Genomic DNA, 16,008 nt, shown 5'->3' with positions numbered 1-16,008 from the left:
ACAGTCAAAAGTTCACCTCATCTCCTCGGAGAAATCCTTGAAACACGAACAAAAGGGTGCATTGGCATCCCAGACCACTGTTCCCCACTCTCTGGCCTTGCCGGTGAGGAGCATGATTATATATGCTACCCGGGAGCATTCTGTGGGGAAGGCCAGAGGTTGCAGCTCTAGGATCAAAGAGCATTGAGACAAAAACGATCTGCAAGTACCTGGTTCTCCATCGTAGGGCTGAGGCGCTGGAAGTCTCGGTTCATGGAGAAAGGCGGTGGCAGGAGCTGAAGTAGGAGACGACTGAGCAGGGGTAGGCACGGCTTGACAGTGCTGCATCTGCATGGTGAGAAGGTTGAGTGCATTGGACAGGGTGGCGAGGTTCTGGGTAATTTGTTGTCAGTCTTGTTGGTGGGTCCTGAGGAGAGTCCCTTGCTGCTGGATGGCCGTTCTCAGGTGAGTGAGTTCCAAAGGATCCATGTTGGCTAGAATGTACTCTTAGGGTGGGTGGAGGTATGGTGAAGTTAGGATCCACAAGCAGAACACAGACAGTAATCCAATAAATAATATGATTTAATTCAGGGAAGAAAGGGCATGGCAAAAAGGTAAACAAACAGGACAAAAAGCAAATGGCAAAAATAGTCCGGACAAAATGAGACAAACAACTTGACAAAAACATGAGACAGGTAAAGACAAAAACGCTGGTGCAAAAAACCATGAACAAGAAAAGACCCTTAGTGCAAGAAACCATGAATCAGAAATAACCCTTAGTGCAAAAAAACACCATAAACCAGAGGAATGCTAGTGCAAAAACCATGAACAAGAAAAAAAGTCACTAGAGAGAATAACCATGAACAGCAAGAGAGGCACAGAAACGGCTAAAGAAGCAAACGAGATGTTCTGGCAAAGTCAGAGTCTGAGAACGGCTTATTTATACACAGCAGTGAAAACCAGGAAGTGAATACGGGTGAGAAGGATTTCCTGTCCTGGATCCGGATTGGTGCTGGCATGAGAGAGCCGTAATCTCCGGAGTGGATGTCCGGGGTGGAGCATGGCAGGTGTAGGTTTCACAGTGCGAAATTCGCTCCTGTCCTCAATCGAACCACCTTCTGCAGGATCAGCACGAATCCTCTCCCTCCGCCTCGCAACCTCCTCTGGACCAGTGAACATCCTTAGTGTCTACACCCCCACACTCTGCTCTACAGCTGAGGCTAAGGATGCATTCTACGAGGAGCTCGAGGCCAGGATTCAAAAGATTCCCGCAAAGGAGCACCTGTTCCTGCTCGGCAACTTCAATTCCCGACCAGGTGCAGACCACAGCTCCTGGCCCTGCTGCATTGGTCGCTTTGGCATCGGCAAGCTCAACGAGAACAGCCAGCGACTGCTTGAGCTCTGCTCCTACCACGACCTCTGCCTCACCAACACCACCTTCTCCACCAAGTCTCACCACAGGGTGTCCTGGAGGCACCCCAGGTCCCATCACTGGCACCAGTTGGACTTTGTCATCACCAGAAGATCCTTACTGAACCAGGTGCTTGTCACACGCAGCTACCATAGTGCCGACTGAGACACCGACCACTCCCTGGTTGTCAGCAAGGCATGTCTTCGCCCCAGACAAATCCACCGCTCCAAGCAGAAGGGTCATCCCTGTATAAATACAGCCAGGACGTCAATGCCTGAACTGCATGAGCGCTTTGCCAGAGTCACCGACGGTGTCCTCGAGGATTGCCCCACCGACAGTGCCACATCGTGGTGGAACTACATCCGCGACGCTGTGTACCGGTCTGCCACGGACACCTTCGGGAAGAGAGAGAGGAAGAATGAGGACTGGTTCGAGGCAGGGATTGTCGAGATGGAGCCTGCCATTGCCGCCAAGCGAGCCGCTCTCCTTGCTTACAATAGAGAGCCCTCAGTGAAGACGCTTGCTGCTTTACGCACAGCCCAAAGCAATGCCCAGTGGACTGCCAGGAGATGCGCCAACTAGTACTGGCTGAAGTTGTGCCAGGACATCCAGGTATCGGCAGACCTTGGCAACGTCCGAGCCATGTACGATGGCATGAAGAAAGCTCTTGGCCCAAGCATCATCAAGACTGCTCCCCTCAAATCTGCCTCTGGGCAAGTCATTACTGACCGGAGCAAACACATGGAGAGGTGGGCGGAGCATTACCAGGAGCTCTACTCCAAGTACAACACCATCACATGCACGGCTATCGAAGAGACCACCCCACTGTCCATCTTTTTTTTTGTCTTTATTGTCAAAGGATAAAAATACATATCCTAAGGTACATTATAAGCATATAAGAAGAAAGAAAATTAAAGCCGCAAGCGGCCTCGACGGGCCCTCGCGCCAGCGGCCAAGGGGGGCGGGGGCATGTGTCCCCGCGAAATACCTTCCACAGCTTCTTCGGCAAGAGACATTACCACAAGGTAGTGGTGTGAAGGAAAAGCATAATGGAATTATTTACCAAAAACCCGTGTTGGAGCAATTGCGTCGGCCAAAAACAGCGCCCCCCGCATGGATGAAAATTCCCAAAATGTGGTGTACATGACATGGGAGGTAGTAAGAGGGTGGCCGTGAAGTTTGACCAAATTTGAGGAAAGATTGGATTTTTTGCCCAAAAATAGCGCCCCCAGTGGCGAAATATCACAGAAATTGGGTAACATGTCAGAAGCCCAATGAGTGATTAGCGTGTGAAGTATGAGCAGTTTTGAGCAATTAGAAGATTTATGAATTTTTAAGCATGTAAAATTTTGAAGTGAAAATTGATTGAGGTATAACTTCTGAACGGTTTATGCAATGTGAAACGTATTTAGAAACTTTTGTCAGCCATGTCTGTAGATCATGTGTATCAATTTTGGCGACATTCCTATGAACGGTCTAGGAGGAGTTGCGCCGTGTTCGTGGCCATGCATTTCGCACAAAAGTGAAATTACCTCACTTCCTTTTGGGCGTGGCTAATGCATTGGCATTACATTTTTGTCCGGCTTAGTGAGATACATATGCGTACCAAATGGCATGCCACTACTACAAACTCCATGGCAACCAGGCACCTTAACGCGGGAGGCCAAAATCACAACGAGTTAGGGGGCGCTATAGAGGCCCTGAGGCCCGCCTGGATCTGGGCTTCTGGTTCTCAGTAGCGGTGGCAGTCTAAGAAAAAGGAGCCAAATTTCGTGTGTTGTCGACCATGGCAAGCGCCCCAATAAGGGTCTTGTAAAGAGTTTGCTTGGCAAGTTTGACAGATCAGAAGCTGCAATATCATTTTTGCCATAACCAGCACCCCCAGGGGCGAAAGAGCACAAAATTTGGTGTAGACGTCAGGTGAGCTATGAAGAGTTTGCGTATGAAGTTTGATGTATATTGAGTAAATAGAAGATGAGATATAGATTTTTGAAGAATAAATTTTTTGGTTTTTCCCATGTCAGTAGGTGGCGCTGTGCTGTACATGAGCGATTATGAGTTGGAAAAAAAAGTGTCTACAACAGCAACGTACTATCACAAGGTAGTGGTGTGAAGGAAAAGCATTATGGAATTATTTACCAAAAACCCGTTTTGGAGCAATTGCGTCGGACAAAAACAGCGCCCCCCATGGACGAAAATTTCCAAAATGTGGAATACATGACATGGGCGGTAGTAAGAGGGTGGCCGTGAAGTTTGACCAAATTTGAGGAAAGATTGGAAATTTTGCCCAAAAATAGCGCCCCCAGTGGCGAAATATCACAGAAATTGGGTAACATGTCAGAAGCCCAATGAGTGATTAGCGTGTGAAGTATGAGAAGTTTTGAGCAATCAGAAGATTTGTTATGAATTTTTAAGCATGTAAAATTTTGCATCGAAAATTGATTGACGTATAACTTCTGAACGGTTTATCCTACGTGAAACGTATTTAGTAACTTTTGTCAGCCATGTCTGTAGATGAAGCCTATCAATTTTGGTGACATTCCTATGAACGGTCTAGGAGGAGTTGCGCCGTCTTCGTGGCCATGCATTTCGCACAAAAGTGAAATTACCTCACTTCCTGTTGGGCGTGGCTAATGCATTGGCATTACATTTTTGTCCGGCTTAGTGAGATACATATGCGTACCAAATGGCATGCCACTACTACAAAGTACATGGCACCCAGGCACCTTAATGCGGGAGGCCAAAATCACAACGACTTAGGGGGCGCTATAGAGGCCCGGAGCCCCGGCCAAGTTTGGGCTTCTGGTTCTGAGTAGCGGTGCCAATTCTCGGAACTGGTGCCAAATTTCGTGCGTTTTCGCCCATGGCAAGCGCCCCGAAAATGGCCAAACAGCAGAGAAAAATAAAGAAGAAGAAGAAGACGGAAGAAGAAGAAGAAGAAGAAGACGGAAGAAGAATAATAATAGTGAACTCTTACAAGAACAATAGGGCCTTCGCCCATAGGGCTCGGGCCCTAAAAAACTTATACTATACTAAGTTAAGCTAAATGTTTAAAAAGTAGCCTATTTGCAAAAGTATTTTTAAAACGATCAGTATTTACATTAGGCATTACATATCTTGTTCCACAGAGATTATATTTGCTTTCTTTTTTGACGGGGAGGTAGGCCTTGCGGATGATTATCAATCGACAGTGCTTTCTTGTATATTTTACAATCTTGTTTTGCTAAAAAAAAGTTTTAATACAGATAGGATACGATATGAAGCAGCGCTTATGACATCTATCTAGAAAGTTTTGAACTACATTAAGACTAGATTCAGACGCACCATAAACAGGTAAAGCATATGTAATACAAGGCAAAACAAGAGATAATAATAAGTGATCAATTTCTAATTGAGTACGCTGTTCTTTTCTAAGCGTTCTTAATACATGCAGACATTTGTTTGCCTTAGTCAATTTAGTCTTTGTGTGTAATGTAAATTTAAAATCACTCTGTAATGTAACTCCTAATAAAGGTAAGCTACTGCATTGTGGGATATCACTAACAAGCTGATATACATAATTATTACATTTCTTCTGCACTATTAGTTCCTTACATTTACTAGTGTTACATGACATCTGATTCTCATTAGACCATCTAAGGCCCTGTCCACACGGCAACGGATTCAGGTGACTCCGATACAATTGCTTATCGTTTAGGCCTGGCGTCCACACGGCACCGGCGTTTTGGGTGCCCAAAACGCAATCTTTTTGAGAACGGGTTCCAGAGTGGAAAGATCTGGCAACGTTGCTGTTGTGAAGTCGTCTGGATGAGTAAAACGGATTTGTTTACGATGACGTCACAACCACATGACTGTGAGTGCTTCACACGGCACCGGCGTTTTGGGTGCCCAAAACGCAATCTTTTTGAGAACGGGTTCCAGAGTGGAAAGATCTGGCAACGTTGCTGTTGTGAAGTCGTCTGGATGAGTAAAACGGATTTGTTTACGATGACGTCACAACCACATGACTGTGAGTGCTTCACGCCGGGTAGAAGTGTAACGAATATCACCAGGAAAAAGCCTTACAGAGCACTAGTGAGAGTGAAACATGAGCTTGGATATTATTATTATTATTATTATTATTATTATTATTATTATTATTATTATTATGTTCAGTGTTAGTTCACAGTAGTAATGCAAGAAGCAGAATAGTGACAGTAATAGTGAAGCAAAAACATGCAATTGTACAAACACTGCAGCTCTACAGCAAAATATTAATTTATGAAATGGTCTGATTCTTAACACCAGTAGTGCCAATGATCTCATTGCGATGCGATGCGAGTTGTCAACAAATCCTATAACTTGGTTCATGAAACGCGCTTACAAAATATTTTCACTGTGAATATTTATTGTGTAATGGTGCAAAGTGAGAGAGAGAGAGAGAGAGAGAGAGAGAGAGAATAGCCCTTAGGGCAGAGTCAATCCCACCAGCAAAACTAGGGGGAAAAAGAGCGATCTCACCTCTTCAGATGATGGTTTAAGTCCTAGAATACATTCCTCAAAAAAGCAAATTAATCCATCAACGTGTATCATTCAATTTATTCCGGACCATTAAAGACGCCGCCTTCCGCGTACGTCATCCTCGCCGCCATATTGGAAAGGTCAAAGTGGAGAATAAAGATTAGCTGCGTTTAACTATACCAACAGGTTTACCGTCCAAACGAGATCACATGGGATTACCTTTCACAGGTGAGAAACAACAAATTAATCCATCAACGTGTAGTATTCAATTTATTCCGGACCATTAAAGACGCCGCCTTCCGCGTGCGTCATCTTCGCCGCCATATTGGAAAGGTCAAAGCGGAGAATAAAGATTAGCTGCGTTTAACTGTACCAACAGGTTTACCGTCCAAACGAGATCACATGGGATTACCTTACAGGTGAGACTGGAAAAATACTTTTCATTGTATTTGGTCATTATAATGTAATTTTCCGAACAGATTTTCCTGACTTTGTGGCTAATATGAAGTCTCGCGCATAATAGTTTATGCGCATGCGTCCTTACTTCTTCTATTCCCATACGAAAAAGAACAGTAAAGAACTTATGAGTTTACCACTGTCTTAGTAGTAAATCCTTATAAATATAAGGATAAATCCTTATAAGGATTTATAAATAAATATATATGCCATGTATGATTTACTCCTGAAAGTGGCCCATTTTGCATTTTCCTCATACAAATTTTTTATGAAAATCTAGTATGTATGAAGTGAACATTGTGCATGGTTTTTACAGATAATGTGTATGATGAATTACACCGTCTTTGTATGCTTCACGTAATGTTTGTAGTTTTAAATTATATTTTACAATTTAAAATGTATATGCCTTTTATATGTAAATCCACATATGTTTGTGTTGGATTTACATATAAAAGGCATATACATTTTAAACTGTAAAATATAATTTAAAACTACAAACATTACGTGAAGCATACAAAGACGGTGTAATTCATCATACACATTATCTGTAAAAACCATGCACAATGTTCACTTCATACATACTAGATTTTCATAAAAAATTTGTATGAGGAAAATGCAAAATGGGCCACTTTCAGGAGTAAATCATACATGGCATATTTATTTATAAATCCTTATAAGGATTTACTACTAAGACAGTGGTAAACTCTTATAAGTTCTTTACTGTTCTTTTTCGTATGGGTTGTTCTGGTGTCTCCGAAGGGACCGTCTTACAGCGCCCCTAGAGGTGTGGCATGTGTATTGCATCGTTTTCAGCAAGCGTTGCGTTACCATATGGACCCGATATTTTACTGATTGTTGCCTATTTGGACGCGATATATTTTTAAATAACATCTTGTTGCCGTTGTCGTGTGGATGTAGCCTAAGAAACAAATTGACTAGATTTATAGAAGGGTCTGCTTTGTTGTAAACGTGAGACACTATAGTAGAATCATCTGCTCATTTGAAAAGTATAGGATTACCATTATAATGTATGTCAAGATTATTAAGGAAAATGTTAAAAAGGTGCGGTCCGCTGACACTGCCCTGAGTAGTCCCTTTGTTTACAGACTTCCAATTGCAACTGTGATTACTAGAGAAAATTCTTTGTTGCCTACCAAAAAGAAAACTGTGATACCAATTGATTACGTATGGACTAAGTGCTAACTGTTTGAGTTTGTTTGACAAAAGATTATGCTTAACACAGTCAAAGGCTTTGCTGAAGTCCATTGTGAAAACTCTAACGGCTCTGCAGTCAATGACTACGTTTACATGCACATCCAAATCGAGCTGCTGTCGGTAATCGAGCTGAAGGTCCCAGCAGGGTGCCAGAGAAATCCAATCCTACATGCACACAATGAAATCGGGCTATTGTGTGAGGTGCATTGTGCACCCGAGCCACAGGTGGCGCAACACGCCCCATCATGTTGGTACACTTCCGGTTGTTGTCATGAAGAAGAGCTGTTCGAGTGTAAACAAAGTTATCAGTTCCGTGGTCTCCATTGCGCGTTTTTCTCCCGTCCATGAATTTTAATATATTCAACTCCTTAAGCTGAATGAGCATGAAGTCTGTCTCCTCATTGCTCCAGAAGTGCACGTTTCTGCTTGCCTGTGGCAGTGGGGGCGTGGTCAAGCGCCGGTCTGTGACAGGAGGGCGGAGCCAGGGAAGGTGAGTGGAAGAATCACTACACCTGACGGTAATTAACCTGTGTTTGTGTGTCTTCCCAGTAACCGCGCCCTATTTAAGGAGGCAGAGGGAGAGCTCATCCCGGGACTAGAACACAGCGCGCGCGTGTGTTTTTTTTCTCAAGAATAAAAGTAGGCTGTTAAACTGAAAAGTCTGACAATAAAAAGCCTATTAGTACCAGAAGCTTTGTCCTGCCGTCCTCTGTGCTCCACCCACACTTCAGAGAGCTCTACATCGCCGTTTTCTCTTCTTCGTTTGTTCCTCCTGACCTCTTCTGCTGCTTGCTACTACTGTTGTCATGCCGACCGAGGCTGTTGTGTTTCCCGCTTGTGGTCTCGTCACTCGTCACTTCCGGAAGTAGCTTGACAACTAGCTCGATAGGGTATACATGCACAAAGTAGCTCGGCAGAAATCGCATAAACTAGGTCGTGTAGCTCGATTCCGAGAAATCAAGTTCGGTTCAATTTCAGCCGAATTAAGGTGTATACATGGCATTTTGAACTTCGATTTCAGTCAAGCAATGGCAGAAATTCGATTCTCTCTATGTGCATGTAAACGTAGTGAGTGTCATCCAGGTATTTGCATACCTGGTGCTGGATGGTAATCAGTGCATTGGTACAGTTACCTCCTTGTCTGTATGCGAACTGAGAGGGGCTAAGGCCCTGTCCACACAGCAACGGATTCAGGTGAATCTGATACAATTGTTTATCGTTTCGGCCTGGGGTCCACACGGCACCGGCGTTTTGGGTGCCCCCAAACGCAATCTTTTGAGAACGGGTTCCAGAGTGGAAAGATCTGACAATGTTGCCGTTGCGAAGTCGTCTGGATGAGTAGAACGGATTTGTTTACGATGACGTCACAACCTCATGACTGTGAGTGCTTCACGCCGGGTAGAAGTGTAATGAACTCGATGCGAGTTGTCAACAAATCCTATAACTTGGTTCATGAAACGCACTTACAAAATATTTTCACTGTGAATATTTATTGTGTAATGGTGCAAAGTGAGAGAGAGAGAGAGAATAGCCCTTAGGGCAGAGTCAATCCCACCAGCAAAAATAGGGAAAAAAAGGAGCAATCTCACCTCTTCAGATGTTGGTTTAAGTCCTACAATACATTCCTCAAAAAGGGCGTAGAAGAACAAATTAATCCATCAACGTGTAGCATTCAATTTATTCCGGACCATTAAAGACGCCGCCTTCCGCGTAGAATCATACGTCATCCTCGCCGCCATATTGGATGGGTCAAAGCAGAGAATAAAGATGCCTCATTCATGTGCTGCGTTTAACTGTACCAACAGGTTTACCGTCCAAACGAGATCACATGGGATTACCTTTCACAGGTGAGACTGGAAAAATACTTTTCATTGTATTTGGTCATTATAATGTAATTTTACGAACAGATTTTTCTGACTTTGTGGCTAATATGAAGTCTCGCGCATAATAGTTTATGCGCATGCGTCCTTACTTCTTCTATTGTTCTGGTGTCTCCGAAGGGACCGTCTTACAGCGCCCCTAGAGGTGTGGCATGTGTATTGCATCGTTTTCAGCAAGCGTTGCGTTGCCATATGGACCTGATATTTTACTGATCGTTGCCCATTTGGACGCGATATTTTTTTAAATAACATCTCGTTGCTGTTGTCGTGTGGATGTAGCCTAAGGCTAGCTTCGACCATTTTCCTGGCGAAGTTCTCAAACACAACCTTTTCAAAGGCCCTCGCGATGACAGGTGTTACATTAATGCCTCTAATCTTTGTCCTCCTTCAGGATATCCAACTTGGGTAGCGGGTTGATGTTAGCTCTCTTCCAGGACTCAGGCCATTCGTGCGTTGACAGTGATAAGTTCCAAACTTTAGAGATGACAGGTGTAAATATTTCCGAAAAGTCTTTCCAGATCCAGAACAGGATCTTGTCCGGACCAGTAGCAGTTTTCTTTATTTTCCCAAGAGCATTCCAGACCATTCTCTCAGATAATTCGGGACCTTCCACATCATCGGCAATTTGCATGTCGATTGGTCGCATGTAGTTGTCATCACAGCAGAGTTGCCTGAAATAATCTTTAAGACGGTCCATAGTATGTTCGTCCAGAGCAACGTAGGTCGAGTTACGGCGCTGAGAAATAAAGTCTACATTTTTCCACCACTCGCGGCTCCCTAAGATGGTAGAAGGGTTTCTCTGGTTCTGGCTAATTACTTCGGAAATTCTGCTATTAATCACTTTGAGGCGTTCTTCATTGTTTGGAGAGAGAGAGATTCTTGATTTTGCTCTAAACATTGATCTTACGAGAGCAGTCATCCAAGCAGGGTCACGTGATGACATACGCACAGATCTAAATGGCATATATTTATCCATCAGTGAGCGAATCTTTTCTTCAAGCCAACTGACTGCCTCATTTATGTTTGTTGCCTCAGTAACATCTCCCCAGTCCATATCCGCCAATGCAAGATACAGCGCTCGCTTGCGGTCTTCTCTATAGTCACGCACTAGCACTTTACGACGAATGGGCTTCAGTTTATGACCTGCTGGCAAAACAAAGCCTTTGTGATCAGTTTTTATTCGCATGTGAATGGGATAAGCTTTTCTAAAAAGTTCCGGGCGGTTGGTTAGGCAATTGTCAAGAATAGCATCGCCCCTTGTGGGGAAATCAACCATAACGTCCCACCCTGACAAAGCGTTTAGTTCTTGCAAATCCAATCGATTGAGCTCACCGCCACATACCATGACTGTTTCAGGGTGTTTTTCCAACACCAAGTCAACAAAGCCATCCAAATAACCCATTAGATCTTCGTCACGGTAATTGTGCTTTGGTGGATTGTAAAGGCCACAAATTAGCATTCGATATCCAGAAGGCAATAACAGAGTCAAACAGATCAATTCGTATAGCTTAGAACGATGAACATCCAAAACTTTTAAATTTTTCCATACATAGACACTCCACCTTTTTTCCTTTTGTCCAAATCAGCACAACCTCTATCACACCTGTAGATTGCATACTCAGGAATGTTCACAACTGCATCAGGCACATCGGTTGAAAGATGTGTTTCAGATACCACACACACTCATCGATATCCTGGTTTCTGAAGTGAGTTTCGAGAGCAACTGGTCCCCTTACACGGTTCTTTATTTTCGCCAATCCACAGAAATTTGTGAAAAGACAGTTAGGAACAGCAAAATCCATGGCAGGAGCAGCACAGTTCATTGTTGTATTTACTCGGGGAATGCAAATCAGATTGCTTCGGTTAATAGGGCGACATATAGATTTTACTTTAAGGCGGCGGGTTTCAACAACAGGGATGTTCTTCTGTCCAGCCCCTCTTCTGCCTCTGTATCACAAAATGCCTAGTGACTTCAGTTCGGACAGGACGGTCCTATCAGGCTTAAGTGCCATATGCCTGAAGGACAGGAGTTTTGAACAGTCGTAAGCTGTATTCCCACTGCCTGATCTTTTGCGAACATTTCCCATCTGCTTCCTCCCTGGAACGGCAAGCTCTGGGCCAGGGTGAGGCTGGACATCCATACAGATCGTAATATCTAGTAAAATGGACTGTTCCGGAGCCGCCAGGAAAGTCAAGCCTCGATCACTCCATAATACAATCGCCCGTCGAGCTCAATATTTATGCGAATAGGAAACTTGAAACCGGCTGTTTTGGAGCTACGGCATTTCATTTTCCTTGAATCTAGTTTTTAAAGGCTTAAAAGCAACTATCAATGTAATAAAAGTAAAGAGCAGACACAAAGCTCTTACAAACATGGCGGCCATGTTGGCGCCTGCGCACAGGCACATCATGGAGGAGCTGGACACCCCACCCACCATCGAGGAGCTCAGCAAGGCCATCAACTTGCTAGCCTGTGGTAAAGCTCCAGTTAGCGATGGCATCCCACCTGAAGTCATCAAAGCCAGCAAGGAAAGCTCCCTCTTGGGCCACCTACATGAGCTTCTGCTACAGTGCTGGGAGGAAGGGACAGTACCCCAGGACATGTGTGATGCCAAGATCATCACGCTGTACAAGAACAAAGGGGACCGGAGCGATTGCAACAACTATCGCGGTATCTCGCTCCCCAGCATCGTCGGCAAAGCCTTCGCCCGCGTTGTCCTCAACAGACTGCAGCTCCTCACCAAACGGGTGTACCCAGAGGCACAGTGTGGCTTTAAAGTGGCCAGATCGACCATCGACATGGTTTTCTCCCTGAGACAGCTACAGGAGAAGTGCTGTGAGCAGAGACAACCCTTGCTCATCGCCTTCATTGACCTGACCAAAGCATTTGACTTGGTCAGCAGAGAAGGACTCTTCACCCTCCTACACCAGATTGGATGTCCCCCCCCCCAAGGTCCTGAGGATGATCATGTCCTTTCATGTCGTGAGCGGCACTGTTCAATACATCCTCAGACCCCTTCCCAATCAAGAGCAGTGTCAAGCAGGGGTGTGTCCTCGCTCCGACTCTCTTCAGCATGTTCTTCTCCCTGCTGTTGCGCCATGCCTTCCGACAGTCTGAAGACGGCATCTTCCTCCACACCAGGAGTGACGGGGGCCTCTTCAACCTGGCACGCCTCCGAGCATCAGAGAGATGTTCTTCACAGATGATGCCACTCTCACCGTCCACACCAAGGAAGCGCTACAGTGACTCATCACCCGCTTCGCAGACACCTGTAACAAGTTCGGGCTCACTATAAGCCTGAAGAAGACCAACATCATGGGCCAGGACATCAGCAGAGCTCCCCAGATCACCATCGGCAACCACAGCCTCAAAGTGGGGGATAGGTTCACCTATCTGGGCTCCACCATCTCCAGCTACTTCTCTCTCGACACCGAGCTGAGCCTGCGGATCGGCAAAGCAGTAACAGCAATGGCCCGTCTTGCGAAAAGAGTCTGGGACAACACAATGCTCATGACCAACACCAAAATGAGAGTGTATCAGGCCTGTGTGCTGAGCACTCTCCTCTATGGAAGCGAAGCATGGACCCTCTACTCCCGCCAAGAACGCAGACTGAACGACTTCCACATGCGTTGTCTCAGAAGACTTTTGGGCATCACCTGGCAGGACTGTGTCACCAACACCGATGTCCTAGCCAAGGCAGGGATGCCCAGCATGTTTGCCATGCTGACCCAGAGACGCCTGCGCTGGCAAGGCCACGTCAGCCACATGGACGATGGCCACATCCCAAAGGACGTGCTGTATGGTGAGCTGTCCACAGGCTCCAGACCCACAGGACAACCCACACTATGCTACAAGGACATGTGCAAGCGTGACCTGAGGGCAGGCGGCTCCAACCCCGCAGACCTGGAGACGGTGGCCTCAGATCGCGCTGGCTGGCGGTCCACCACCAAGACCATCGTTGGGAAAGCCGAGGAAAGGAGAGAGACCCTGTTAGAACCTGCGTCTGTCCTCGTTCAGATGCGTCGATATAAGAGCGCTCTGGAGCAGGGTAAAAACAAACCACACGAATGAAATCAATCTGGTTTATTCATGCACTGCTCAGTGATACACAGAAAGAGCAGGGTTTATATACATCAGAAGCTTGCGTGACAAGATAAGTAGGGGGCTCGGGGGCACAAGGTGAAACTCGCCAGATAAGGAGTCGTTTTTGTTATACATGAAAGAGCAGACCATACACCCCCTAGAACAGGAGGAACCAGGAATGTGGTTTCAGCGAAACTAGAAGGTACAGAGAAAATAAAAGAGTATGTTCTCGCGATTATGCACGTTTACCAGGGTGTGAAAGGGTCATAAAGCTCAGGACAGCTATGCACGAGAACACACACAATCTTACAGACCCGGTGGGGGGAGAGGAGGCTCCGATGACAGCGGAGACTGCAGACGGCATCAACAGACACCCGACCAAGCAACTTCACCTGCAGCAACTGTAGCAGACCGTGTGGCTCACGCATCGGCCTACACAGTCATACTAGGCACTGCAACTCGACAACTGATGGATGACCCCTGGCGCAGATCACCATGATCTTTCGAGAACGAAGGAGCCAACCACCATCAGCAGAACACTCAACCACAATGGTGTGCATGGCAGGTTGCAAGGGGAAAGCCACTGCTCTACAAATAGAACATTGCTGCCCATCAACAGTTTACTAAAGATTACGTGGACAAGCCAGAAGGCTATTGCAAAAAATTTGTGGCTCGATTCAAGATAGATTCCTCCAATATACATTCATGGCTGTATGTGTGCCATTCAGGTGTCTTTTGTCTCCTTCTCTTTCAGGCCCAGTCTAATGCAACTTGTCACACTCATGCTTCTCACCTGCCACTTGTTGGTTGCTATTTCACATTAGGTGTAAAATAATTGAACCTGATTCCTTGGTGTCATTTATTTACATTGCAAAAACCTGGAAATTTTAACAGGGGTGTGTATACGTTTTATATCCAGTGTATACTCTTATTAGGGGAAATAAATCAGATGCGATATCTTTGCCAGAGTGCTGTCTGAGGGAACATGTTTTACACTGAAACAGATGTACTCACCTCCAGAGATGTGATATTCTGGACAATCAGTATAAACCCTGATGCTGCTAGGAGTATAAAGATGATTACAAATCTTGACATGCGTTCCACCATGGCTGGGATATCTGTGATGAAAGGAAACAGTGCTAGTTAGCAATCAGCAAAAGTAAAAGAGGGCAACTTTAAGAATCTGATATCAAGAATAAACACGCAAGCAAGATCAGGTTCTAAAGCTGTTTTCACACCTACTATGCACACACACACACACACACACAGTGTGGGAAATAAGGAATTTTAAGCAGACTATCACAGGACAGACAAGTCTGAAATGATGTCTGTCCGTCCAAATTTCAGCCTGTCCGAATGACGGGCCAAAGGCCTGGGACAATGCAGCCAGGGGTCCGGGGCCCGCCTTAGGGCCCTGGAAGCTGAAGGGCTTTAGATGCCTGGAGACGGCTTCTCAGCTATTTCCAGGCACATTTTTGTGATCATCAAAGGCTAAATTACACTAGACATTAGCTGCTAATTACACTACAAATTGAATATAATTTACAAGAAAATGTAAGAAGATTCAAGAAAAACATGCTTAAAGTTATACCCAAGAAAACAGTAGTACACACAGGTCAGTTCCATGTCTAGAAAAAAGTATGGGGGGCCAAGGGTGGTCCAGTTGGTTACAACTTACTGGTACTCATATACAAGTACTATAATAACACTCATGAAACATTATGTCAACAATTACTATTTTTATACTATGTTTATAATAAGTCTATAAAGAATTTAGTAATTAACAGTACAACTATTCTTACATAATAGAGTTAAAATTTTGAGTATGAGATTCCAAGTAACTTTGTAACAAATTGACTGACTTTTCAAATTACTCAAAACTCGACATGGTAATATCATTTGGCATTCAGACTAAAATCTGCTGGACTAGAACTTAGAGAATAGAAGAAAATAAAAACTCTATTAAAATATAAATCTACATACTACAAAGCATATGACTATGACTGTCATTCTTATTATGAATGAAAAAAAATGCGCATAATAATAACATAACCACTGATTGGTAGTTTGGCACTTAATACTGTACTGCAAAGTTTCATGTAAGCTGAACTCTTAAATCAACTGACTGGATCAATCAGATACTGTCAACCCTAAAACACTATCAAATGCATCATGCAATAAAAACAACAGTGAACACTGAGCATATTATTATTGTCTTATTTAGTGTGCCACTCAGGGAAAGGAAGGTGCCTGTAAATTTTGGCGGAGCTACAGTGCCTTGCAAAAGTATTCATACATACCCCTTGAACTTTTTCACATTTTTCCACCTTACAACCACAAACTTAAGTTTTTTATTGAGATTTTATGTGATAGACTAACACAGAGTAGCACATAATTGTGAAGTGAAACGAAAATGATAGTCTTCAAAATTTTAAACAAATAAAAATCTGAAAAATGTGGTGTGCATTAGTATTCAGCCCCCT

At 44.5% G+C, this 16,008-nt stretch overlaps 1 protein-coding gene across 1 annotated transcript in view; it reads right to left on the bottom strand.

The window, feature by feature from the left end:
• The window catches only part of LOC132892156 (NXPE family member 3-like), a 42,641-nt gene extending 28,021 nt beyond the window's left edge, over nt 1–14,620 (bottom strand). Inside the window, exon 1 of the mRNA XM_060930550.1 lies at nt 14,540–14,620. Coding sequence (XP_060786533.1) covers nt 14,540–14,620 — 81 coding nt within the window. The remainder of the gene's footprint in view (nt 1–14,539) is intronic.
• Nucleotides 14,621–16,008: the final 1,388 nt, after the last annotated feature.

Source organism: Neoarius graeffei, chromosome 9 (genome assembly GCF_027579695.1).
Source record: "Neoarius graeffei isolate fNeoGra1 chromosome 9, fNeoGra1.pri, whole genome shotgun sequence".
Taxonomy (NCBI): Eukaryota; Metazoa; Chordata; class Actinopteri; order Siluriformes; family Ariidae; genus Neoarius; species Neoarius graeffei.
The sequence above is the reverse complement of the archived record's forward strand: the minus strand, read 5'-3'. Positions and strand labels throughout refer to the sequence as shown.